The sequence below is a fragment of the Trachurus japonicus genome, chromosome 16, assembly GCF_045865225.1.
Source record: "Trachurus japonicus isolate A0001 chromosome 16, Traja_1.0".
In the NCBI taxonomy this organism is placed as follows: Eukaryota; Metazoa; Chordata; class Actinopteri; order Carangiformes; family Carangidae; genus Trachurus; species Trachurus japonicus.
The window spans coordinates 28,956,573-28,983,495 of record NC_140922.1 but is presented as its reverse complement, the minus strand read 5'-3'; the positions used below and the strand labels follow the sequence as shown (position 1 = coordinate 28,983,495).

At 39.1% G+C, this 26,923-nt stretch overlaps 2 protein-coding genes and 1 long non-coding RNA gene across 5 annotated transcripts in view; 2 read left to right on the top strand and 1 right to left on the bottom strand.

The window, feature by feature from the left end:
• Positions 1-26,853, top strand: part of LOC146972595 (aldehyde dehydrogenase, mitochondrial-like) — a 43,939-nt gene extending 17,086 nt beyond the window's left edge. The window contains exons 11-14 of one of the 3 annotated variants that reach the window (XM_085803009.1): positions 602-759; positions 1,508-1,622; positions 2,452-2,489; positions 26,625-26,639. In XM_085803009.1, the coding sequence (XP_085659135.1) occupies positions 602-759; positions 1,508-1,622; positions 2,452-2,484 (306 nt within the window). In that variant the 3' untranslated portion in view covers positions 2,485-2,489; positions 26,625-26,639. Of the gene's footprint in view, positions 1-601; positions 760-1,507; positions 1,623-2,451; positions 2,721-26,584 lie in introns of those variants that run through there. The other 2 variants (XM_085803007.1, XM_085803008.1) reach the window with 2 other exon arrangements.
• LOC146972593 (uncharacterized) overlaps positions 1-26,923 on the bottom strand; it is a 117,968-nt gene that overhangs the window by 58,032 nt on the left and 33,013 nt on the right. The gene's annotated exons all lie outside the window — the stretch shown is intronic.
• LOC146972596 (GTPase IMAP family member 8-like) lies at positions 11,036-25,277 on the top strand. The gene is made up of 3 exons (XM_085803398.1): positions 11,036-11,096; positions 22,192-23,364; positions 23,453-25,277. Exons 1-3 carry the CDS (start codon positions 11,078-11,080, stop codon positions 25,105-25,107), a joined length of 2,847 nt encoding a protein of 948 aa, XP_085659524.1. The 5' UTR covers positions 11,036-11,077; the 3' UTR covers positions 25,108-25,277.

Here is a 26,923-nt window from a genome sequence, read left to right as displayed (position 1 = left end):
AAATAACCTCCATAAAAGTCAAAGATTTACTGTTGATTTCTGAGACAAACGGAGGATGTTTCCCTCCGACCCCGAGGTGCAAACAACTAAACTAAACAAGAGCATGAATGAAAATAGATTAAAATGAATGTAATAATATAAAATAAAACATACAAATCAATGCAAAAAAAAATTAACGTAAATTAAATAAGACAAAATAAATGAATATAAAATGAAAAGAAAATGAAAAAATAATACTGAATGAAAATAAAACAAAAGAAAAAGAAACTTTAGCAACAACTTTTTTTTTTCTTCCATAAAAGCATGAGGAGACAGATATTGACGACTTCCTGTACAGACCTGATCCTGATCTCCTCCGTCTCAGTGAAGAAGGAAGGAAGCTGATAAAATACTTTTACTTAATTTCCTCCTCTGAGATGGTTAAAATAAAACCTGCTCTGATGTTTGTGCAGAAACTGTGAGTTCAGTTATTATGGATGTGAGTGAAATAAAAACCTGAAGTTTAGTGTTTAGAGTCGGTTCTGGTCTTTACTTTAGAAACACAAAAGGAAGAAGAATTCACAAATGAAAATTGATATTAATTTTATTTATTTTTCTTCAGATCTTCGGCCCCGTCCAGCAGATCCTGAAGTTCAAATCCCTGGAGGAGGTGGTGACCAGAGCCAACGACACCAAGTACGGTCTGGCCGCCGCCGTGTTCACCAAGGACATCGACAAGGCGCACTACGTGTCCAACGGGCTGCGAGCCGGCACCGTCTGGTGAGATACGGAGATTTATTTGTATTTTATTCATTTGTTACAATTTACAGAAGAAAAGTTATAAATAAGATGAAGGATCCAGGTGTCAAGAGAAATCGCACTTTATAGAAATCCTGCAGATGGAGAGTGTCGTTGTGTGAATACAAATGACAAATACAATACAATAACAAAAGCTTTACAGGGCAGAATCATGTTTTTAGACAAACTCTGAAGTTATTATAATTTATTTTATTTTATTTTATTATTTTACCATTTTCAGGATCAGTTTATGATCCTCAAAGGTTTTAGTTTCTCACTAATGAAACACACTTTTTATGTTTGAGACCCAAAAACAATCAAGAGATGTAAAAACTTAAAATTAACTAATTAATTACACAATTTTCTGTAATAAATCACGATTAATTTATCAAGTTATTAATTTATAAACTGTGTTCAAGGTTTAAAGAAAGCCATTAAAATAGTCTTTGAATTAAAATATACTTTCTTTGTGTTTATTCTACATTAATTCAATAATTTTACATAAATAAATATTCGTAATGAGCTTCAGTCTTCAGTTGAAAAATGCAATTAATTTATTGATAATTTTTTTTGTAACGCGTTAAATGTTTTAAAATGAGATTAAAAGTTAAAGGATCATGACCAGGCTATATCTTGATGTGTTTTACTAAAATACAGCTGATGTTGTTTTTTTTAGGACTAATTCCTGCTGAACTCCACGTTTATTATATTATACGATGTGTGTGTGCAGGATCAACTGTTATGACGTGTTCGGGGCTCAGGCTCCGTTTGGAGGATACAAGGCCTCAGGAAACGGCAGAGAGCTCGGAGAGTACGGACTGGACAACTACACAGAAGTCAAAACGGTAACAGTCTTAGAGCGACATTTTAGTCTAAAGTGCTGAAAATATGAGGAATTTGGTCTGACTCTTGGACTTAAAGGGATACTTCAGGATACTTTAGGAGTTCCAGGGGGGGTCTGGCTGGCAACGGATTTTCATATAATGGCGGCGGATAGAGTTCACTTTTGAATCGTCCAAAACACACACTATGAAACATCCAGATACCTCCATACTGCTCGTCTGTACTGACTCAAGTGTCCTGAAGCCGCCACATGAAAAAGTTGTTCGGAAAAAATTAATTTGATCTCTGTTGTTATCCTTGTTGTAGTAGCAGCTCCCAGTGGCTGTGAGATGTTCTTCCGTGTTTACATCAAACATCCAATGGTTTACAACGACAAACAAACATCTTGCATCAAATCTCACGCAGCCACTGGGAGCTACTACTACAACAAGGATAACAACAGAGATCAAATTAATTATTTCTGAACAACTTTTTCATGTGGCGGCTTCAGGACACTTGGGTCAGTATGGACGAGCAGTATGGAGGTATCTGGATGTTTCATAGTGTGTGTTTTGGACGATTCAAAAGTGAACTCTATCCGCCGCCATTATATGAAAATCCGTTGCCAGCCGGACCCCCCCTGGAACTACAAAAGCCTTTTGATAACTCCAAAAGTTCTCCAAACCCTTCATTGGCATGACAGAGAGTAGATGATTGGTGAATTATCGATTTTGGGTGAAGTATCCCTTTAAGATTCTCCTAAGAAAGGAGTTGAAAGAAGGCATCTGGGGAAACACCTGTATCTTAGCGCTCCTTCTTCTTACGATCTTATTGTTTTTCCTCTGTTGTCAGGTGACCACCAAGGTGCCACAGAAGAACTCGTAGACGTGTCGTGTGCAGCTGTGGAGGAGAAGTCACACTGATTAGCTGACTTTAAAGACACATCTGGACTAAAATAAAAAAAGTAAATAAACAGTTCTGAGTGTAGAAACCATCCTCTTACAGTAAAAATGCTTCACCTGATTTAATGTCCTAATCATAAAACTAAACAGTCAGAGTTTCTGTTTGTATTTTGTGGGCGCTGAGATTTCTTATTTTTCAGAATAAAAGCATCTGACGCACTCTGCTCTCTCTGTGTGTGTTATTTACAAGCTAAATGTGGCCAAAGAGGCTCAGGCTGGTAGAGCTCATGCCATACAGACTTTGTCCCTCATGTGTGTTCCTCTCATCCATAATTGATGTATTAACAAAACAAATATTGCCAGATTGACGGCTCAATAAAGTTCATTTGTTCTGATAACATACAGTATGAGATAGTTAATTATTAACAATAATCAAACTGTGATATGAAGCTGTAGCAGCTGATAGTGGAGCTCTGTGCTGCAGGTTCAGACCCAATGTAGGTGATTTATCATTTGAAACTAAAGTGGGAGCAACAGACACAATAATGAATAAGATTTATTTGCCATTTGGGCATAAAGTTAAGACATAGAAAGGAACATAGTCGATAATAAAAAGTGCTTAAAACACTATCCAAGAAAAGAAAAGTATATAATAAAACAGAAGTAAGTAAAAAAAAATACAAAAACATAATATATAAGTTGTAAAGTACAAAAAAAAACATATTCATCATCATACAGCAGTCACTAGTGACAAGGAAAACGATACGGGGGTTATTGCATGTGTCAGAAAGTATATAACAACGTTTTTGCTTTAATTAATAACTAATGATGGAAATGTTTACTTTGTCAATTTACATGAAACATGTCAGCTTAGTTCATAGTGTTATTCTGTCAAAACTGTCAGTCTGCCCCAGGGCAGCTGTGGCTACAAACGTTGTTTACCACCACCAGTGTGAATGTGGTATGAATGAATAATAGTTTCTGTAAAGCGCTTTGGTTATCGTGAAAAACGCTGTATAACTGTAAGCCATTATTATTATAATTTTTTAATTTATTGAGGAAAAACTGTTCTTCACTGTCACTTCTTTGTGTAAAGTTTTAATTTTTGAGGAATTTTCAGTGTTTTCTCTGGCACCTGCTGACAGAAAATTACTGGTTTATATGATTCTTTTCTTTTTCTTTTTCTTTTTCTTTTTCTTTTTCTTTTTCTTTTTCTTTTTCTTTTCTGTTCTTTTCTTTTCTTTTTCTTTTCATTGTACCACTTGGTAGTAACTCTGACCTTCCAGGCCGGTCCAGCAGGTGTCACCCTCCACTCTTTTTATTTTATTTTATTTTATTTTATTTTATTTTATTTTATTTTATTTATTGAAACCATAGACTATAAGATTTAAACACAAACACAAACAGTATACAATGAACAGTATAGGTTACAGAGAAACAGAAAGTAGCCTAACAGATGAGCCATGGAGAAAATACATTAACTAAAAAGGTCTTTTGATTTGTTGAATTAATAAGTAACTTAGAGTAATGCCGCATTTCTTTTTGGAAAACAATGAAACAAGGGGCTTTTCTTATTAAAATAACTTTAATGAATAAAGAAGTTTGCAAAAATAAAAAAAAATGTATCAAAAGCTCCGGTCCAGCAGGTGTCGCCTCGTCCCTTCTTTATTCCCCCCCCCCCAGTTTTATTTTTTTTTTAGACTAGTTTTTTGACCCCCGATTAGTCGATATTTAGTCGAAATTTCAGGGTTTCAGGCGACCAACAATTTCTTGGTTGATTACAGCCCTATACTCATCATAGGTCAGCTGGATCGACACGTTTGATGGCGAGCCACAGCCTGGAAGACAACTAGAGATATGGCGCCTGCAGAGAATCAAGAACCTGGATCCTTTCATCACTTCATTACACACACACACACACAATCAACACATTCAACCATGCGGTAGGATAGATCCTTTTCACTTCCTCGGTGGACTGAACAGTTGATACTGGGAGTGATTGAAAGTGACTGAAAAAAGAGGTGAATTGAACTTTGAAACTTAGCTGCAATTTTTTTTTAACTTTTTTAATTTTCCTACTTACCTGGGTAAGAATTGTGTTACACTGTGTATTTACATGTGTTTTGCTTATCCTTCTTTAAGGTTTATGTGTAATGTTTAGGTCTGCTCACTTTGCTGCCTGAAATGTACCTATTTCCACAAAGTGTATGAAAGTAGCAATATTTGAAAATGTTTTGAAGTTTTATTTTGAAAATGTTTAAAAGCCATATGTAAACGTTTATACATTTAGAGCGTTTCTGTATTATTTGCAATGTATTATTATAATTTGGATATGTTTTAAATACATTAAAGTATGTTTTTCACCTGGAAGGAGTCCCACAAGTCTTTCAGCCTTTAGTATACTGGTAATACATTTGCAAGTGCAACAATGTGCAAGGTATTAAAGGGACAACGAGGAGTTTCTATTTGGTTATAAAAAAGTCTCACGTTAATGTGGATGAATCTCCGCTACCCACACTGGCTCCATTTTCGATAAATATATCGTTTTGTCTCTATCGTTATTTTGTTATTATTAGTGGTGGCGGAAATGCTGGTCGAGAGCGTTTCTTTACTTTCGGTTTCGTGGCGAGTCATGAGAATAACGCCGCCGAATCGCTGTTTATGGTGGAACTACGACGGTATGTGATTGTCTTCGAACCTCTGACTTTAATTCTTGATGAATGAAAACATGAGTCCGTCTTGCGCCGGTCAAAGAATTATACGGTGCGCACGGAGGCTCATAAATGTAGTGTGAAAAAGCTTCGCTTTTCCAAAACTAGTAGTATAGCAAAGTGATTAAGTAGATTGACTATGAACTGAGAAGTATGCTTTTTAGTATTTGGAATAAGCCAAAAGTATAATTAAGCATATTAATACCACAGTAAGAATATATAGCAAGTGTAATTTTTAAGACACTAACAACTAATTTTTTATGTACTTATAATGCAAACAAAGTACACTTTAATTTAACTAATTATGCATGTATTAGCACATATGAAGTCATATACTTAAAGTATACTAAATATACTTTAAGTTGTTCCACTTTAGCACACAAAAGTAGCCTACACTAAATACACTTAAAGTTGAGCTTTTCTACAATTTAATTACAATTGAAATATACTTAACACAAAATTAGTTGTTCCAATTTAGCACTCTTCAAGTTAACTAATCATAGACACACTTGAAGTATAATGGTGATTAGTGTGGCTTCAAGTACACAAAAGTATGCTAAATTTTAGTACACTTAGCACACTAATTTTTCACCAGGGAGCCCCTCTCTCTCTCCAGCTGTCCTTTCAAAATAAATGCATAAAAAGCCAGAAAATAAAGAATAATAAAGTGTGAGTAGGTGCTTGCCTATAGTCTGCTATTTTTACTTGCCCCGGGCAATCAGGCAAGGTAATGTCACACCCTGCACTGACTCAGAAGCCTAAAAAATTCACAGAAAGAGTCACACCCTACGATGTACATTTTAGGACATCCTCAGGATCAGGCTTCAGCGTCAGACCTCAGGTGAAAAGGCATAAGGTCTCAGGAAAACCTCTGTCAGACGTCCACTAAACAGCCTCAGAAAAAAGACATCAGGAAAATCATGCTCATATAAAAATTGATTATTTTTATTTCTTCAAACTTTGATTTAACAGTCTGCAGACCATGGGTGCAGAGTACTAGTATTAGTATTACTATGCGTTCACACCAAACGTGATGGACGCGATGAACAGCACAAGTTTCCATTCAAAGTCAATGCAAATGGGGCGGTGCGTGGCGCAGTGGTTAAAGCGGCCGCCTCATGCAGAGGCTACAGTCCTCAACGCAGACGTGCCCGGTTCGAATCCTGTGTCGGGCAGACCTTTCCTGCATGTCATTCCCCCTCTCTCTGCCTCCCCCTTTCCTGTCTATCTCACTGTGCTATCAAATCAATCAATCAATATACTTATATACTACACTGTGCCGCGACATCCAATCAGCGTTGATAACCAACCACGTCACTGACATAGTTACCATAGTTACGCCGGACGCACATTTCAAAACATGGAGGAGATTATTGTGGCTGTGTAAAAAAATATATATATACTATATTGTGGCTGTGTGCGGTTACCGGAGCTCTATGACACAACGTCGTACTTTTTTCGCAATCGCAATAAAAAAGATAATGCCTGGAAGAAGGTCAGCGAGGAGGTACCGCTTCCTGCTAAGTTGTGAATATTTCATATGTATTTATATTTGTTAATATTTAAAGCAGAAGTAAGTGGTCCGGTCGTTTTCGCTAATGCTGCGTTCCAGGCAGGCTTTTGAAACCGTAAATTACAGCTTCAAGTCACGACTTTGTAGCGTTCCAGGCAACCCACTCGTGTTTTTCCGACCTGTTTTACCTGTGAAAGTCACTATAACGGCCACTCGTAACTTTCGACCCGTGAACTCGTACCAGATCGAACTGGTACGACTTCACTGGTCGGAAAAACACGAGTTACGAGTTTCCTTGAACGCACCATAACAGTCCTCGTCCCTACGTCACCACATTCACGGCGTCCCTTGGCTGCACACACAGCCCTTCATGCCGTTCTCTCTCCTCATTGGATAAAAACTGTAGGATACGAGAAAAGTTTTCTCCTCGACTCAGAGCAGAGCAGAGGGACTGACAGACCCGTGTTTCAGACCAAACACTCTATGTAAGTGATTGCTGTCGGAAGATATAACTATTTATAAGACTTATATTAACACAAATATATCACTTACTTCTGCTTTAATACTCAATAAGTAATAATACTCAGCCATGGTTGAGGAGAGAAGGAAAATAGCTGGAGGTGGGTTGCATTATCGCGTGTTTGAAGCAATGATCAAAAAATGTGACAAATGTATCAAGCGACATGATAGCCTACTTGCGTTACAGACGATGACATCGCCTCCATCGCGTTTTTGTTATCGATTACTAATGTCTCATCCTGTGTAGGAGAATGTTTGGCTAATGCTGGTAGGCTATAATGCAGCAATGGACTTGACAGAAGCTACACAATGTCCATGTTTACCTTGCTATTTCACCCTTTCTGTGGTGCAACACAAGTTGGGAATCAGGAAGTGAAAATATCATAGCAACAGCAACAATAAAAAGTAAACCACCAACACTCAGTCTCTTTTTGGCACAACACCTGCTCATTACTGGTGTCGTGTTTTCATGATGTCATTAATTACAGTGATAGATAATTAAATTACTAGTCTGGACACCCCACCCTGACACCTTTTGTTCTGACAGCTTTCGGTTTGACAACTTTTGGTTTTGGTCTGACGCCTTTTGTTCTGACAACTTTCGGTTTGACAACTTTTGGTTTTGATCTGATGACTTTTTTCTGAGGCTGTTTAGTGGACGTCTGACAGAGGTTTTCCTGAGACCTTATGCCTTTTCACCTAAAAGCCTGATCCTGAGGATGTCCTAAAATGTACACCGTACCTGTTATTCACCGTTGTGCCGAATGGATATGAGTCTCTCTTCGGAGACAAAGCATCTGAGGACCTAGGTCTAGTAAAGAGGATCTATCAGATACTGACAACATTAAAATAGTCAAGCAGGGCAAAAGACAGGAACACCAACAGTGTGAGGGAAGTGCAAGCATAGTGAATAAGTTTCCTTCTGTCTTCAAAGGACATGGGACATTACCTTACAAAATACAGCTCAAACACGATGCCAAGCCTGTAGTGCATGCCCCCAGCACCATTCAGAGCTGGCTTAAAAAAGAGCTTGAAAGAATGACTGCAGACTAGTGAGATTGTTGCGTACTGATGAAGCCCCTTGGATAAGAGGCGAAACGTCTTCCCGGACAAGTCCAGTTGCCTAGGATTTAATTTGCCCAGAAAGAACGATGACCTGGATGAATGAGAATATCCATAGACAAGACACATTGTTTTACACTTATCCTAAACTACTGAGGCTCTTCTCAACCATTTCACACCATTAAACCTGCTGTTTACATGTTCTAATTTTACTCCTCAGCTAATGCTCCATCTATATGCTTCAACAATGTTCTTCTGCTGTCAGTTTACAATGTATTTCAGTAGGCATTAACTTTTTTTAAAATTCAGAATTTTCTCAAACTTTTCGTGTGTTCATTTAATTCTGTCATTCAAGTAATTTCCAGCCATTTCATACAAAATCTTACATCTTCTACTTTTTCATCTATTCTCAGCCATTGCTTCGGCTATGTTAGTGCTGGTTCATCAGTTTTCCTTCCTGTCAGGTTAGCTGCAGATTTCAACTCTTCAACTGTTACACTTAAACATGCAGGATTTCAATGTTTTATTCTACCTTTAACATTTCTACTGCTTTTTACCTTTTAAAGGCATTCATCTCATACTAAAAGTTATACGTTTCAGCTTTAGTATTAGCCCTTTTCAACATTGCTTTAGCAGTTTCTTCAGCTAATTTAGCACTGATTCAACAATTTCTTCAGCTCATTCAGCATTGCTTCAGCAATAGCGTTCAGTTGCTTTCAGCAGTCACACGCATTTTCTGCAGGAAATGCTATCTTCTTCTAGTTGACTTTTACAGTTGTGTAAATGTTAAGAACAATACTGTAATTCAGTGTAAAGTCTATGGGCTAGACTGCATTTTGTGTTGCACTGATTGATGATGCATGGTATATGGTTCATGTTGTGTTTGCCTGTGTGGAAGGGGGGTGTAGTGATATGTGGTAGCAGATGGTCACCCGATGGGTGGCAGTATAACCTCAAGGGGCCTCAGTGAGACTGAATGTGATTACAGGAAGTAGAAGAAGAAGTTCTAGAGTGAGACAACGTGAGTTACAAAATAAACAGCTAGCTGAAGCTAGTATGAAAGTTCAAGTGAAGCTTTATTTATAAGTATAAGAACCTTACAGGCAGCACCCTCAAACAATTCCTCTCACACACCTACAGCCGATTAACATGTGAGGACCCAAGACATCTCTCTGATTAGAGCATCCTTAAATCTGATTTATAACCCCACCTCCCTCTGGCGGCTACATTTTGTTGAATCAGTGATCAAAGTCAAAGTGTCTTTATTTGTCCCAAACAGGGAAATTGATTTGCAGCCAGGAATATCCACACATTCAAACACATACACAAATAGACAACACCAAATAACATGTAACATATCATGGGCAGATTAAAAGGACCTACTGCAAGATAAAATATGATTAAAAAGTGCCAATAATGTACAAACAAAGAAATAATAAACAGCATGGGGCCTAAAGTGCAAATGCAACGGGCAGGTGTGAACAGGTATGTATATATACAGCCGTGAACAGTCTGTATACATACAATTAATTATCTACTGTTTAGCAACTGAATGGCCGTGGGGACAAAGGAAACCTTAAATCTCTTAGTGCGAAGAGCAGGCACCTTCCACCGACGGCCTTAGGGCAACAACATCATGATTCAGTTCTTTTATTTCTTTAAAGGGACTACAAGGAATTTGTATTTGGTTATTTTAAAAAAAGTCTCATATTAATGTATGTTACCCACACTTGTTAATGGCTCCATTTTCGATAAATATATTGTTTTGCCTTTATCGTTATTTTGTTATTATTAGTGGTGGAAATGCTCGGCTCAGCGGGTCATGGGAATAACGCCGCCGAATCGCCGTTTATGGGCGGAACTATGATGATCGTCTTTGAACCTTTTACTTTCATTCTTGATGAATGGAAACATTCTTGGCAAGGTGAGAATCTACCGTTATTGAAAAAAAGAAGGTGTGTGTGTGAAGCATGTGGTTGTGCAACAACACGACCAGTGGAAAAGGTGGTTTGGAGCTTTGAGATATCTTTAAAGTTGAACAATCAGTGTGCACCATGCACGCCCAGTACCCGCCCATGCCGCCAGCTTGCATATAGGGTTATGTTTCCCCTCTTTCCCTGTCATGCTCTGTCTGAACCGTCTTTCTGTTTCTACTGTGGAGGAGCAATTTGGCCATTGAAGACAGATTTCAATGTCATCAACCCCAAGTGCGTTTTTTTTTTTGTTTTTTTTTAACTGAAGTGTAAATTGTTCATATATTTTGACATAGAGGAACTCGTTCTGACACTGCCGGCTTTCTTCAGGTGACTTCAGGTAAATGCACAGTTTTTTTTAAGGAAGAAACAAACAATAGGGAAGTAGCTATTTTGGCCCTCATACATTGTTTAGTAGAAATAATTCATTCTTTGAATGTATCTTGATAACGTTTGTGTGAATCTAATTTACACTGTCGTCATTCTAATTAAACTAGAAAAAACAGTTAGCAGAGTCAAATTAACACCTAGTTGAGCTGGAAAAGACGTAGATTTAAGACAGCAAATTACAATCACAAATTATAGAAAATACTTAATACATTACATATAAGTTAAAGTAGAAACTTTTAAGTAGCTAGTTTAATTTCCCAGTGTGTTGGTGTGAAGTTGATTCAGAATTCTCAGCAGAAAAGTTAATATGAATGTGTCAATCATTTTAATTTCACTGATCTTTCCCAAAGGTTTTTAAAGCAGCGGTTAAGGTGAACCAGTGTTTGTTGTGTCCAGCACAGTGACATCATGGCAACCGCAGCATCTGGTGAGTCCACTCAGATTTAACTAATTTTGTCTCATTGTCCAGACAGTTAGTCCTTGAAATCAGATCTGTGAACTCTGGACTGAACTCGGATCACTAGACATTTACTCTGTGAACATGAGCTAAAGCTTCACAGGGAGAAAATACAGCTCACAGCTGGACCACAATCACTGATAATGTATCTCTGGTATTTTATTCATGAGTGTCTTCCTCATTTATTTGAACTGGATCAATTTAATGTCAGTTTTTAAATTTTAGACTTTTGTTTGAACTGTGTGAATGTTTGAAAGGGTGCAGTTCCAACAGAGTTTTACTTGGTGGTGAAAAAACATCAAACTTTGGTGGATCCTCAAACATAAGACAGTGTTTGTGTTTTTTCAGGGATGGTTGGTTACTGTGTTCTACAGTCTTCAAGCTGTACAGAAAAGAACATTGATTTTGAGCCCACTGTGGGTCTTAACATTAGTGTAATCACTTATCTATCAGACAACGTAGGCCAAACTTTGTGCAAAATTCTATTTTCTAGTAAATCCGGGATGAAAGTGGGTTATTTGTTTTTCGCATTGGATAATGCAGGCACACGAATTATGCGTCACGTTGCTCACGATTCATCAGACACTAATACTGGATCCGTCATCCGTCAATCAAACGTCTGAGACAACACACACACACACCGAGCTCGGTCTCGCCCCAAACTCTGAATATCCCGCCCGCTCAATAACGACCAATCAAATTTGTTTTTCTTACTTGGGTAAACTCATGCGGCAACTCATGGAAACTCGGCGCGACAAACAGGACAAACGGCATCTTTATTTAATGTCCCTTGAAGGGCAATTGATTTGCAGAAGACATCAGTCAGCCAAACAGTCATACAAATATTGGATTATAAATAGATTAACATGTATAAAATAAATATTCAAAGTAAATTAAATTAAATATAAATACATAAATTATTATTTTTTTAAATTTTTTTTCAGGATACTTTATTTCTTAATGCCTCATTTATTTATTTCCTGATTCTTTTATTTCCTAATGTCACATTTATTTCACTGCCCTTTTTATTTCAAGCTGACATATTCAAATGAGGGGGCAGGGTTATCTGATCCTTTCAGAGCTAAAACTAAGATTTCATCTCAATTTCTCTCTCAAATTCTTCTCTATTTTATAAAATTACTCATTACTCTCCTTTTAAAAGTAGCCTAATCAAGTTACTGATGTGTGTGCGAGGAGTGGAGAGACTGGAGCATAAACCAGCCACCCTGCTTTCACCCGCTCAGGAGGGGATCGGTTCGATTAGTCGCTCAGTCACCAGTCCTGCCGGTATTTCAGGTCTCAAGGAACACCGTGTCGTGCTACAGCCGCCCGTGGTGGAGTGTGATGGAAATAAAAGTCTTCTGAAAAAATAAAAATGTTTCAAAAATAAAAATATAAATTAATCTATGTATTTATATTTCATTTATTTTACTTTTAATATGTATTTGTATATATTTTATACATTTATCTAATTATCATCTGATTTATTTAATTTGGGACTTACCGGTATTTCATGGCTATATTTATTTATTTATGCATTTATTTGATTATGATTAAAATGGCTTTCCATAGTTACTAACAACACGTTCTCACTCCCAGTGCGTCAACAGCCTGACGAACGGTCACTGTCCCTCCTCGTCACATGCCTGACTCATTAGGTGCCCGTTTTTCGTCAGGTTTTGACGCGCTCGGCTTTCAGTTGATTCCAATGCAGTTCCCTTCGCGGCGATATGTGACGCTCAGAGCAAAGTGATCCAGCCGACCCGGCTGCGGCACTGAAAGACGCTGTGAGCAGAGAATAACTTTTTTTTTTTTTTTTTTTTTTAACTTTTCCTTAAATCTTTATTGAACCTGATGCTGCTGTGTCTGACGTAGCTTTCGGCAAGGACGTCCTTTCGGTTATTTATTTATTTATTTATTTATTTATTTAGTGATCATGGTGTTTGGTGCAGAATAATCAATCAATCAATAAATAAATTACGTCCTTGTCGGAAGCTACGTCAGACCAGGAGGGGGGGGGTTGTGGATTCTACAGGTGAAGACCACTTCCGCGTTCAAGAAGCTGCTCTGTTTAATCAATATTCTGAAGAAAGATCTGATTATTAGCCATAACGCTGTAACCATCCAAGGAAGACTGTGTAACAATATTATGTGCTTCTGCTGAGTCCAAAAGCCCTTTGTAATATCAACTTTATTTTAAGAAAACACGCTTTGTTTCCAATGTCATATCACGGAGAAGCACTACATTACCCATAATCCTCATATTTATCAGCAACGTGTCTGATTGGTTGAGCTTGCTGTTACCAGCAAATGAAAAAATAAAACAAATTGAGCTTATATTATTTTCTTAGTAACTAAAAGGTCTTAACATCTTTTTTGTTTTCAACATTGAATAAAAAAAGGGTGCTATATTGTTAAAATTCAACAATAAAGTGCATAAAAGTTGGCTTGACTTCTTTCTTTTTTTCTTTTTTTTCATAATTTTCACCAGCATCTTTCTGGTCCACATCACATCACATTTATTGTAATTTTTAATTCAATGAGTGACATTTTATTTTTTATCTGAAAAACATTATTATGAATTCAAGGGTCAGAGGTCACTGATAAGTGTTAACCTTTTTGACCCTGTTTCCTTGAATTAAGCAATATTACCCGAGAGGGTGATGCTTGCGGACCTCGGCGCAAGCGCCTCGGTCCTGACCGCATCACCGTCGTGCTCAAATGACGTTAAAGCACACCCTCGAGGGTAATATTGCGATTATACAACAATTACCAACAAAATAAAGCGTATAATTAAATAAATATTCATGTTGATGGACGTTTTAATCTCAAAATTTAAAGTTTTTTGCGAGTGTGCTTCCCGTTTCCATGGAAACAAATGGGGTCTGACTAATAACTGAAACACAATCAGTCACGTCAGTAGACTCCTATGTGTAATGGAACCTAGTTCACCTCTACAGCAAATAGTCCGAACCTTAGTAACGACCTAGCAACAGAAATGATTTTCTAGTCCCAGATGAGTGAACTCTGAGCTGACGTTCATGTTTTAACGCGGTCTCGGACTTTCCCCAACTAAATCAACACTGCACAAATGATCGCCCAAGTTATAACAAAGATGCCGTTTTTTTCCTTTCACAGATGTAGCTTCTACAACCGCAAACTCTGCATGTAAATGAAGTTATAGCGCCGTGTCGCCGACACAGCTGATAGAGAAATATGGAGCTATTATTGTTGCAATATTATTTGCAAATGCGTATCTCAATCTGTGTGTGCGTATTCAGATCTGTGTGTGCGTATTCAGATCTGTGTGTGTGTAATATGATCTCTGTGTGTGTAATATGATCTGTGTGTGTGTAATATGATCTGTGTGTGTGTATTCAGATCTGTGTGTGCGTATTCAGATCTGTGTGTGTGTATTCAGACCTGTGTGTGTGTAAAAAAATATCTGTGTCCGTATTCAGATTTGCAAGTGAAGACAAATCTGCAAGTGCATGCAAAGATCTGTGAATGTGAACACAGATCTGTAAGTGTACATAGATCTGTAAATGTGTAAACCGATCTGTAAATGCGTACATAGATCTGTAAATGTCTGTCATCACTTACAACTCAGGCAGGAGCTCTCCATTGGCTGTGTTTTTACACGTGAATTTTGCAACACTTCTGCCGCGGCAGATCTGTGATCTGCAAATGTGTAGAAATGAGATTTGTCTGTGACCTCGGTGTTCCTTTGCCCTGAGCTCAGGCTCACAGGCTCACGCTGCCTGGCTGCAGTAGCAGTACCGACCCGGTCCGTGTACGAAGTATAATTCAATTACGTTGTTCACTTTGTACCATGAGAAATGTCGTTTTTACCGGTATTTCCTGTTTGATTGACGTGAGACGTACAACGCAATTCAGCGCACCGAAGTGCCCGCTTGTTCCTTTCTCCAACTTGTACAATGAAAATTGAAAAAGGAAGTCGAGAGCCGGAACCAGCCTTCAAAGTAAAAGCTCCGCGTTTTGATGGCTACAGCAACGGACAATTTAAAAGAAAGAAGAAGAAAAACTCCGAAACGAATTAAATACTTAATACGTCTCACGTCAATCAAACAGGAAATACCGGTAAAAACGACATTTCTCATGGTACAAAGTGAACGACGTAATTGAATTATACTTCGTACACGGACCGGGTCGGTACTGCTACTGCAGCCAGGCAGCGTGAGCCTGTGAGCCTGAGCTCAGGGCAAAGGAACACTGAGGTCACAGACAAATCTCATTTCTACACATTTGCAGATCACAGATCTGCCGCGGCAGAAGTGTTGCAAAATTCACGTGTAAAAACACAGCCAATGGAGAGCTCCTGCCTGAGTTGTAAGTGATGACAGACATTTACAGATCTATGTACGCATTTACAGATCGGTTTACACATTTACAGATCTATGTACACTTACAGATCTGTGTTCACATTCACAGATCTTTGCATGCACTTGCAGATTTGTCTTCACTTGCAAATCTGAATACGGACACAGATTTTTTTTACACACACACAGATCTGAATACACACACACAGATCATATTACACACACACAGATCTGAATACGCACACACAGATCTGAATACACACACACACAGATCATATTACACACACAGATCTGAATACGCACACACAGATTGAGATACGCATTTGCAAATAATATTGCAACAATAATAGCTCCATAGAGAAAGCCAAACGATTACTCCAGATTATTTAAAAGCCCAAAAGGCGCAAGCAAGAGAGAGAGAGGGAGAGAGAGAAACATACAGGTAATCACCTCCGTTTTATCCAATGAAATATTCAGCTCCAGGCCATATTTTAAAAACATATTCACCGCGATCACAACTCGTGTCTCTCCGACTTTGTAACGTTACACACATGGGAGGGAGACAATCCTCTCGAGTCGGCTGTAACGGGGAAGTTTACAATATATTAACAAAAAATAAAATAACATAATTGTTCTATAAATGTGACTTTGGCAGCTGACAGGAACACCCTACAGGAGGTCAATGTAGTTTGTGATTCATTTTCACGAGTAATAAATGACGTTTCTGAAAATAAAAGGGGGGAAAATCCATGTTGCCATGGAAATATATAAACAACATGACATGGCGAAGTAATATTTTCAGTGATGAGTCAGCCGTGCTGTAATGCTGATTTGAGCACGTTCTAAATGTCTTATTGACCAATCAGATTGCTTGGTCGGAACTACTTGTTGTATAATAAATCACTAAGACTTTGATGCGGGAAGCTGAGATTTTGATTTGATTTTGTTCAGAGCACTAGGGACAAAGTTTCTGTAGAATTTCAGACCTGTCGGACGTCCAGAAGGGTCACAGCTGACTGTCCAGGCTCGTTTCTCGGCCTTCAAAGCCTAGATTTAGAAGCCTTTTGTCTAATAACGTCTACATCCTTGGGGTTATAAGGCTGAAAGTTTCATGCATTTGTCCGGGGCCTAAGGCCATCCACCGTGTGCAGTTTCAAACCCGTGCGACCTTCACAAGTGTCAAAGGTCGCTGATCTGTGACCTTTTTGACCCCGTTTCCTTGAATAAAACACCAAGACTTTGATGCAGGAAGATGAGCTTTTAATATGTGGTCCAGAATGTCTAGTAGATTGTGTGTGCAAAGATTCAGAGCTCTGTGACATTCAGAAGGGTCACAAATAGCCAAAAAGCAATGCTCCTTTCTGACCTCATATTAAAGGAGAAATGCAATTCTTTAATAGCTTCCAGATGCTTTGGCCTATCAGGCTGAATTTTTAGCTAAAGGAGCTGGTGTACGATCAGGAAGTAGGGGAGCTGTGCATAAAGCCAATTGGTAAGTGTCAAAGGTCACAGGGGTCAAACATCAAAGTGAATCCAGCCATTCCTGCTTTTTCTCAACAAAACATACACGCTTTAAGTTATCATCATGAAATATTAATATGTTGTATATCAGAGAGTCCTCTATCAGAATATTTTGGTCCCGTTGCTCTAGGGGCCCCAGGGGGCCCCGGGGGGCCACTTGGCTTTCCCATGCTCCCACAGAGTTGGGTCTCGGGGTGATGGATAAGGGCCTCACCATGAGTCCACAGGCCAAGTTTCAAGTGATTTGGTCGGTTTCTATGGAAACGGCGGCCTCAAGGATACAGAGGAATGCGACTGTTTGAAGCCCCGCCTCTTGAAAAGTAATGGCTCGATCAGGACCGAAGACACATCTACGCGTTCGTCTTGGGCCCCCGAACCATATATTACGAAATCAGAACTGTACGACTTTTGGAAATGTGTTTTGTCTATTTCGGCTTTTCTGACTAAGAGTCTGTCAGACTTAAAGCGTGAGAGACCCTCTTAGTCAGAAAAGCCGAAATAGACTAAACACATTTCCAAAAGTCGTGCAGTTCTGATTTCGTAATATATGGTTCGGGGGCCCAAGACGAACGCGTAGATGTGTCTTCGGTCCTGATCGAGCCATTACTTTTCGAGAGGCGAGGCTTCAAACAGTCGCATTCCTCTGTATCCTTGAGGCCGCCGTTTCCATAGAAACCGACCAAATCACTTGAAACTTGGCCTGTGGACTCATGGTGAGGCCCTTATCCATCACCCCGAGACCCAACTCTGTGGGAGCATGGGAAAGCCAAGTGGCCCCCCGGGGCCCCCTGGGGCCCCTAGAGCAACGGGACCAAAATATTCTGATAGAGGACTCTCTGATATACAACCTATTAATATTTCATGATGATAACTTAAAGCGTGTATGTTTTGTTGAGAAAAAGCAGGAATGGCTGGATTCACTTTGATGTTTGACCCCTGTGACCTTTGACACTTACCAATTGACTTTATGCACAGCTCCCCTACTTCCTGATCGTACACCAGCTCCTTTAGCTAAAAATTCAGCCTGATAGGCCAAAGCACCTGGAAGCTATTAAAGAATTGCATTTCTCCTTTAATATGAGGTCAGAAAGGAGCATTGCTTTTTGGCTATTTGTGACCCTTCTGAATGTCACAGAGCTCTGAATCTTTTGCACACACAATCTACTAGACATTCTGGACCACATATTAAAAGCTCATCTTCCTGCATCAAAGTCTTGGTGTTTTATTCAAGGAAACGGGGTCAAAAAGGTCACAGATCAGCGACCTTTGACACTTGTGAAGGTCGCACGGGTTTGAAATTGCACATGGTGGATGGCCTTAGGCCCCGGACAAATGCATGAAACTTTCAGCCTTATAACCCCAAGGATGTAGACGTTATTAGACAAAAGGCTTCTAAATCTAGGCTTTGAAGGCCGAGAAACGAGCCTGGACAGTCAGCTGTGACCCTTCTGGACGTCCGACAGGTCTGAAATTCTACAGAAACTTTGTCCCTAGTGCTCTGAACAAAATCAAATCAAAATCTCAGCTTCCCGCATCAAAGTCTTAGTGATTTATTCAAGGAAACAGGGTCAAAAAGGTTAAATTTAACACTTATCAGTGACCTCTGACCCTTGAATTCATAATAATGTTTTTCAGATAAAAAATAAAATGTCACTCATTGAATTAAAAATTACAATAAATGTGATGTGATGTGGACCAGAAAGATGCTGGTGAAAATTATGAAAAAAAAGAAAAAAAGAAAGAAGTCAAGCCAACTTTTATGCACTTTATTGTTGAATTTTAACAATATAGCACCCTTTTTTTATTCAATGTTGAAAACAAAAAAGATGTTAAGACCTTTTAGTTACTAAGAAAATAATATAAGCTCAATTTGTTTTATTTTTTCATTTGCTGGTAACAGCAAGCTCAACCAATCAGACACGTTGCTGATAAATATGAGGATTATGGGTAATGTAGTGCTTCTCCGTGATATGACATTGGAAACAAAGCGTGTTTTCTTAAAATAAAGTTGATATTACAAAGGGCTTTTGGACTCAGCAGAAGCACATAATATTGTTACACAGTCTTCCTTGGATGGTTACAGCGTTATGGCTAATAATCAGATCTTTCTTCAGAATATTGATTAAACAGAGCAGCTTCTTGAACGCGGAAGTGGTCTTCACCTGTAGAATCCACAACCCCCCCCCTCCTGGTCTGACGTAGCTTCCGACAAGGACGTAATTTATTTATTGATTGATTGATTATTCTGCACCAAACACCATGATCACTAAATAAATAAATAAATAAATAAATAAATAACCGAAAGGACGTCCTTGCCGAAAGCTACGTCAGACACAGCAGCATCAGGTTCAATAAAGATTTAAGGAAAAGTTAAAAAAAAAAAAAAAAAAAAAAAGTTATTCTCTGCTCACAGCGTCTTTCAGTGCCGCAGCCGGGTCGGCTGGATCACTTTGCTCTGAGCGTCACATATCACCGCGAAGGGAACTGCATTGGAATCAACTGAAAGCCGAGCGCGTCAAAACCTGACGAAAAACGGGCACCTAATGAGTCAGGCATGTGACGAGGAGGGACAGTGACCGTTCGTCAGGCTGTTGACGCACTGGGAGTGAGAACGTGTTGTTAGTAACTAGAGCATTCATACTGCATTTAGAGCCCAGATTAAAATAGGTAGCTACTAATGAAAACGTGTACCTTTTGGTGGCTGATAGGACAGATAGACTGAGGCCACAAGGGAGCATCTTGTACTCTTAGCTGGGAGGATGAGAGTCATCCATATGGATGGACTTCTCAAGCACCTGTTTATTACAGTATGTCATCCAGGCCACTGAATTTCACCCCAGCATCTGTCCCTGGAAGATGAGGACTGCCTGTTCTTTCTTTTATTTATTCCATGTATGTGCTCTTCGTGTCGCCTTTTTTAATTTGCTTATTTATTTACTTATTCATTTTATGCATAGGCCTACGTACAGCGCAGCACTCACTGTTGGTTTGGGGTGGGTTTTTTTTTTTTGATGTTCTGTTGTGTCTTGTTTTGTTCTGTTCTAATGTTTGTACTTATAAAATTGAAAAACCAATAAAAAAGAGTATTACAAAAAAGCCTGTGCCCCTCAAAAGTGGAATAACTTACAGAGCTGTCTGAAACTTGATCAACTTATTTCTCTATCTCTAAAGCTCCAGTTGGTAAGTTGACAAAAGTGAAAGTAAACTCCGCGACTTGGTCGGAAATTTGGGTCGAAAATTTTAAAAAGGGTCCTATGTTCCCCACTTTTTCCCAAAAGGACCCGGGGAACGTGCAGTTTTTGGTCCCATACCTGGAAGTGCAGTTGTGACTTTGCAGATGTTTGCCTATTTCTGAATGAGAAGTTGAGTTGTGACTTTGAGCGAGAAGTGGAATTGTTCTATTGGTTGGGTTTAGGCAATAAAGAAAGGAGTTGGTTAAGTTTAGTAAAAAGACCAGGTAGAGGCTAGACAGGCCAGATAGATAGATAGAGTCCAGATAAGTAGAAATCCAATCGACCAGCAACACCGGGGAACATAGGACCCTTTTTGGGAAAAACGGGGAACATAGGACCCTTTTTCAAAAAGGAGGGAACATAGGTACGCTCCCGCCCCAGATATGTATGTATGGAGCCCCAGATATGACATCTAAAAAAATAATAATTTGTGGCCATAAAATAATAGTTTGTGGCCAAAAAATAATAATTAGTTCCCACGAAATACTAATTTCGTGGCCACGAAATAGGTATAACGTGCACACGAAATACTAAAAAATATATTATTCCTGGACAGCTGGGCAAGCAAATTGAGGCACCTTCTCAAACAGGAACAGTCACGCTGTCACACAATGGACAGGGATAGTATGGTAGAGGTTTATTTTAGGCTGGGGATGAACTACAAAGACATTTTGAAAAGCCTGGCATTGCAGAGATTCATTATTAGCGAGAGGCATCTCAACAGACTATTGAGAGCCAGGTCGCTGCACCGGCGTAGGTACGACTTGGACGCCGGGATAGATTTCATTGTTGACCAACTGCAAGGCTCTGGAAAGGATCATGGTTATCGGTGGATGTATAAACATGTACAGTACTTTAGTACATGGCATATTGTACATATTACTTTTCATATGTGTGCAATTATCTTAAGTCTCATTTTGATGGTTATACCATCAATGCTCTTTATTTCCTGTGTGTCTGTTTTAATCACAGTGGAAGAGATTAAAACAATGCAATGTTTGATCAAGTATTGTGTTCTCCATAACAAATCACAACACATTAAGAAAGTGACGTGTAATATATGGGTGGTGTTAAATGTTCAAGTGTACAGTATATACCCACACGGAAAGAACCTATATAAGTTTTAATATAGGTTTTCGAATATATGCTACATACATAAAATTGGCTGTTTTCATATATTATACCTACATATACTGTATATACATGTTAAGTACCTATATGCATATAGTATATGTACACATACATATAGGTACATGTGCTCACCTATATAGTACCATATGTGGAACAGAGAAGACATCAACATGTAACAAACTTGAATGGTTTAATGATCTTTTTGGGCATCACGGCACATAGGCTTCTACTGGCGCTCGATTTGCTCACCCAGCTGTCCAGGAGTACGTTAGTATTTCATGCGCACGTTATATCTATTTCATGGGAACGAATTAGTATTTCGTGGCCACAAATTAGTATTTTGTGGGAACAAACTACTAATTTGTGGGAACAAATTAATATTTCGTGGCCACAAATTAGTATTTTTTTCCCGCATGTCATATCTGGGGCTCCGTACACTTTCTACCAGGTGTAGGAGCGGCGATTGACTGCTCCTCCTGCTCCCTCTACCTGACTGGTGAAATGTCGGTCGCGGTGGATTTTGGCAAATACGATTGCAGGCCGTAGGTGGAGCCAGAGGAGTTGGATTTTGTCCTAAATTACTCATTTAATGTCCGACTATCAGAATATAGTGACAGTTCCAGCAAATATGACTGAATAAATGTTACAAGCTGAAGCTTTAAACAATAATTTGTTGATAGATCATTAACTTGCATTATGTTTGACAAATTGTTGACATCATAAATTGACAGATGACTCAAGTGCAGTAATTTCAGCCTCATTTGTGTTCGTACAACATGCTTATTAATTAGCTGCATATATATTTTATATAAGTTTATGTTTGTCTCTGTTGTGTTTCAGCATCTGGTCTCAGGGCTGTGCTGCTGGGGCAAAGTGAGGACAAAAAGACCAAACTTGGGAACTTAATCATCATGGACCAAGTCTTCCACCACCAAAAACAGTCACCATCCAGACAGTGTGTGGCCTCCTGTGGAGAGTGGAGAGGAAAACCAGTAACAGTGGTGAAAACTCCAGACATGTTCAGTCTGAACGAGAAGATGATGAGAGAAGCAGTGAAGAAGTGTGTGACTCTTTGTTCTCCTGGACCAAATGTTCTGCTGCTGTTGGTGAAGCCTTCTGAGTTCACTGAGGAGAACAGAAAAACTCTGAACTTCATCTTGAGTTTGTTTGGTCAAGATGCTTTTAAACACTTGATGGTCGCCATAACACGTGATGGGATTGAAATGACAGACACTCTTACTAAACTCCTTCAAGACTGTAGAGGAAGACACTACTGGATGTCAGAAAATGACTATGGATCATTGATGAAGAAGATTGAAGAAACAGCAAATGGAAACAATGAGACCCCCACACCTGCAAGTGACCCCATGAAACCAGCTCTAAACCTGGTTCTGTGTGGGAGGAGAGGACCAAGGAAGACTTCAGCAGCTGAGGCCATTTTAGATCAGACAGAGCGTCATTCAGCCTCCAACTCATCAGGGTGTGTTAAACGTCAGGGAGAGGTGTGTGGACGTCAGGTTTCCCTGGTGGAGCTTCCTGCCTTGTATGGAAAACCTCAGGAGGAAGTGATGGAGGAGTCACTCAGGTGCATCTCCCTCTGTGATCCTGAGGGCGTCCATGGCTTCATCCTGGTCCTTCCTGTGGGTCCCCTCACTGATGAAGACAAGAAAGAGTTAGAAACCATCCAGAACACATTCAGCTGTAGAGTCAATGACTTCACCATGATCATGTTCACTGTGGAGTCAGATCCTGAAGCTCCAGCTGTTGTTAACTTTGTCAGAAAAAACGGAGACGTCCAGAAGTTCTGTCAGAGCTGTGGAGGAAGATCTGTTGTTGTCAACATCAAGGACAAACATCAGATCCCTAAGCTGTTGGACACTGTGGACAAGATGAAAGCTGACAAAGACGAAAGACACAGCTACACAACTGAGACATTTGCACGTGGGAAAGAGGATGAGATCTTAAAACTGCGGGCTGAACTCCAGCACCTTAAAACAAAGACTGTGGACACTGGTCTGTTTGTCTTATCAATATAAACAGTACAGGTTTTTACTTTATCAATGATTAACATGTAAACTTACTCATTTTCTTTATGTTGCAGGTATAGATGAGACTCGGAGCTCAGACTGTCTCAGGATTGTGCTGATAGGGAAGACAGGAAGTGGAAAAAGCTCTTCAGGAAACACCATTCTGGGAAGAAAAGAGTTAGAAGCCAAATCAAGTCAAACATCAGTCACTAAGTTTTGTCAGAAAGCTCTGGGTGAAGTGGACGGTCGTCCTGTTGTTGTGGTCGACACTCCTGGTCTGTTTGACACAACTTTGCCCCATGAACAAGTTCATGAAGAGATGGTGAAATGTATCAGTCTTCTGGCTCCAGGTCCACATGTCTTCCTGTTGGTGGTACAGATCGGAAGATTCACACCAGAGGAGAAGGAGACACTGACACTCATCAAGAAAGGATTTGGGAAGGACTCAGAGAAGTTCACCATCATTCTGCTAACAAAGGGGGATGACCTGGAGGATGAGACTATTGAACAGTACATCATCAAAAACTGTGATGATTCCTTTAAGAAGCTGCTCGCTGACTGTGGAGGAAGATACCATGTCTTTAATAACCGTGATAAGCAAAACCAGACACAAGTCAAAGAGCTGATAAACAAGATCGACACCATGGTGAAGTCAAATGGAGGAAACTGCTACACTAATGAGATGCTGCAAAAGGCTGAAGCAGCAATACAGAAGGAGGTGGAGAGGATCCTGAAGGAGAAAGAAGAAGACATGAAGAGAGAGAAGGAGGAACTAGAAAGAAAACATGAAGAAGAAAAGGAAGCCATGAAAAGAAGAATGGAAGAACAGAGATCAAAAATGGAAAAGGAGAGAGAACTGAGAGATAAACAACTCAAGGAAACTGAGGAACAGATTAAGAAGGCGCATGAGCAGAGAAAGAAAGAACAGGAGGAGTGGGAGGAGGAAGATAGGAGGAAGAAAAAACAAGAGGAAAGTCAACGACGAGAGTGGGAGAAAAAGTTCAAAGATCAGGAGATAAAAATAAAATCTGAATCAAAGGAAAAGGAAACTATAGATAGAGAGTTGGAACAGAGCAGAGCTGAGATGAGAAAACAACGACTGATCTGGGAAGAGGAAAGAAAAGAGTTTTGGGTGAAAAGATATAGAGAAAATGAACAGATAAGACAGGACGAACTACAAAGACTGAAAAAACTCCAAGAGTTATATGAACAAGAAAGAAAAAACTTTGAAAAGAGAAGGGAAGGAGAGGATCGAATCAGAAGAGAAACAGAGGAGAGGGAAAGAAAAGAATTGGAAGAAAACCATGACAAAAAAATGGAGGAAATGAAAAGTAAATTTGAAGAGGAGGCCAGAAAACAGGCGGAAGAATTCAATGAGTTCAAACAGAAATACATGAATGACTGCGAAGCTCTGATGGAAAAACATGATAATGAACTGAAGGATCTGAGGGAACAGCATGAGAAAAAAATACAACAGACAGAAGAGACACACACCAAAGAGTACAGTCTGTTAGAAGATCTCTCCAGTCACAGAGAAAAGGAACTGAAAGAAGAGGTGGAGAGAAAAGAAAAGTCATTCCAAGATGAAAAGAATGAAAAAGCTAAACTACAAGATAAAATGAAGGATAAAGAGAAACGACTCAAAGACCTGGAGGATTTGAAGAAAAAACATGAAGAAGAGATAAATGATCTGAAGGAGAAATATGAGAAGAAATGTACCATCTGCTGATGAAGCTTCTGTTTTGCCCCAGCTTCTGTTGGCTCTAAGGGGCATCAACACCCCACCAGTGACCCCCAAAATATCCATAAAAATAACAATCTCTTTCAGTTTTTTGCTTCAATCTTTTAAACATCTGTCTGATTTTCATAGCTTTAAAATATGATTTGGTGATAAGTGAACTAATCAGAATCAGGTTGCTTTTCATTTATGTTACACATATTACATTCACTTTCTACTATGTTATCCAATTAATATTAATTTTAACTGTTGAAATATTTGGTTACATGTTATTCATTAGACCTTTCAGTGTAGTATGCATTCATCTGTTCTATCTTGTGATTAGCAACATATTGTCTGCATTTGAACAATCAATAGTCCCTAATCAATCAACTGTCATATCAAACATTTTTTTTCCTAATTTGTGTTGATTTAGGAAAGTGCTGAATCCTGTAAATTTTCTCAAAATAAAGGGTTAAAAGGCTTTTGTGTGGCTCATTTTCTTAATTTATTCAAGAATTTATCCAAACTGATTATTTTGGAATTACAGTGTTGAACATAGTGCTGTTTGGACAGCTGTTAACACAAATGTTGCACATTGTTTTGGATGTGGCTGTATGTTTATTCATAGTGAAACTTTTTTTATGACAAAACAAACAAACATCTGACAAATATTAAAAAAACAAAACAAGTGTGGTCGAATCATCTCTTCTCAGAGCACCTCCTTTTTTAAACCTCTAGTATTGAACATCACATATTGTGCACTTTAGGTGCGATTCTTTAATACTGTCTGCTTGCACTTATTAAATACGGTAAGTAACTACATGTAATACAGCTGAACTAGCCTATACCTCAATGACATGCAGCCTATCACCTCTGACACTAATAAACTACAAGTCAGTGTAACTGCACTCCTCTGACGGGTTTTTCAAGTTTATTTAAATGACGCCAGTTTAAGTTTCTATTCAAACAAACTTTATCAAGATATATTCACAGACTTGAGTTCTTTCGTTGTATTGAAGGTGTATGGGAAACATCCATATCTTAGCGCTCCATCTTAGCTGTGCCCTTCTTAACTCTTTCATGATCTCGCTGAGACTGCATGTTTTTAGCTCTGTACAAGGCGCACTTTTGTGTTAGTTGGGAATCCACACTAGTCTGCAGTGTGACATGATTTCTGCGGGTAAATAAGTATTTGTATAGATATGTCTAAGTCCACTGGGGGGGGGGGGGGCTAACGTTATACAAAAGGGTCAGATGTAACCTGACCCTTTCATCCAGTCCTGTACCATTACGAGCGGCATTGCCCACTGGCTCCCGGTGGGGGGTGCTGTTGTTGTATCTCAATCTCATCTCTGATCAGAGATCTGATATGTGGGCTTCCCTATAGGCTATATCTGTATCAATATCAGACCTCAGATCAGAGAAGAGTTTTTATCTCATCTCTGATCTGAGCCATACAGCCTTATTGTTTCTCCTCTGTTGTCAGGTGACCACCAAGGTGCCACAGAAGAACTCGTAGATGTGTGCAGCTGTGGAGGAGAAGTCACACTGATTAGCTGACTTTAAAGATTCACATCTGGACTAAATCAAAAAAAATTGTGAATAAACAGTTCTGAGTGTAGAAACCAACCTCTTACAGTAAAAATGCTTCACCTGATTTAATGTCCTAATCATAAAACTAAACAGTCAGAGTTTCTGTTTGTATTTTGTGGGCGCTGAGATTTCTTATTTTTCAGAATAAAAGCATCTGACGCACTCTGCTCTCTCTGTGTGTGTTATTTACAAGCTAAATGTGGCCAAAGAGGCTCAGGCTGGTAGAGCTCAT

Bases quoted from the DNA above. Each gene is read 5' to 3' on its own strand.
- LOC146972596 (XM_085803398.1), top strand. The intron at 23,365-23,452 runs GTCTGTTTGTCT...TTTATGTTGCAG, and splicing joins AACAAAGACTGTGGACACTG to GTATAGATGAGACTCGGAGC.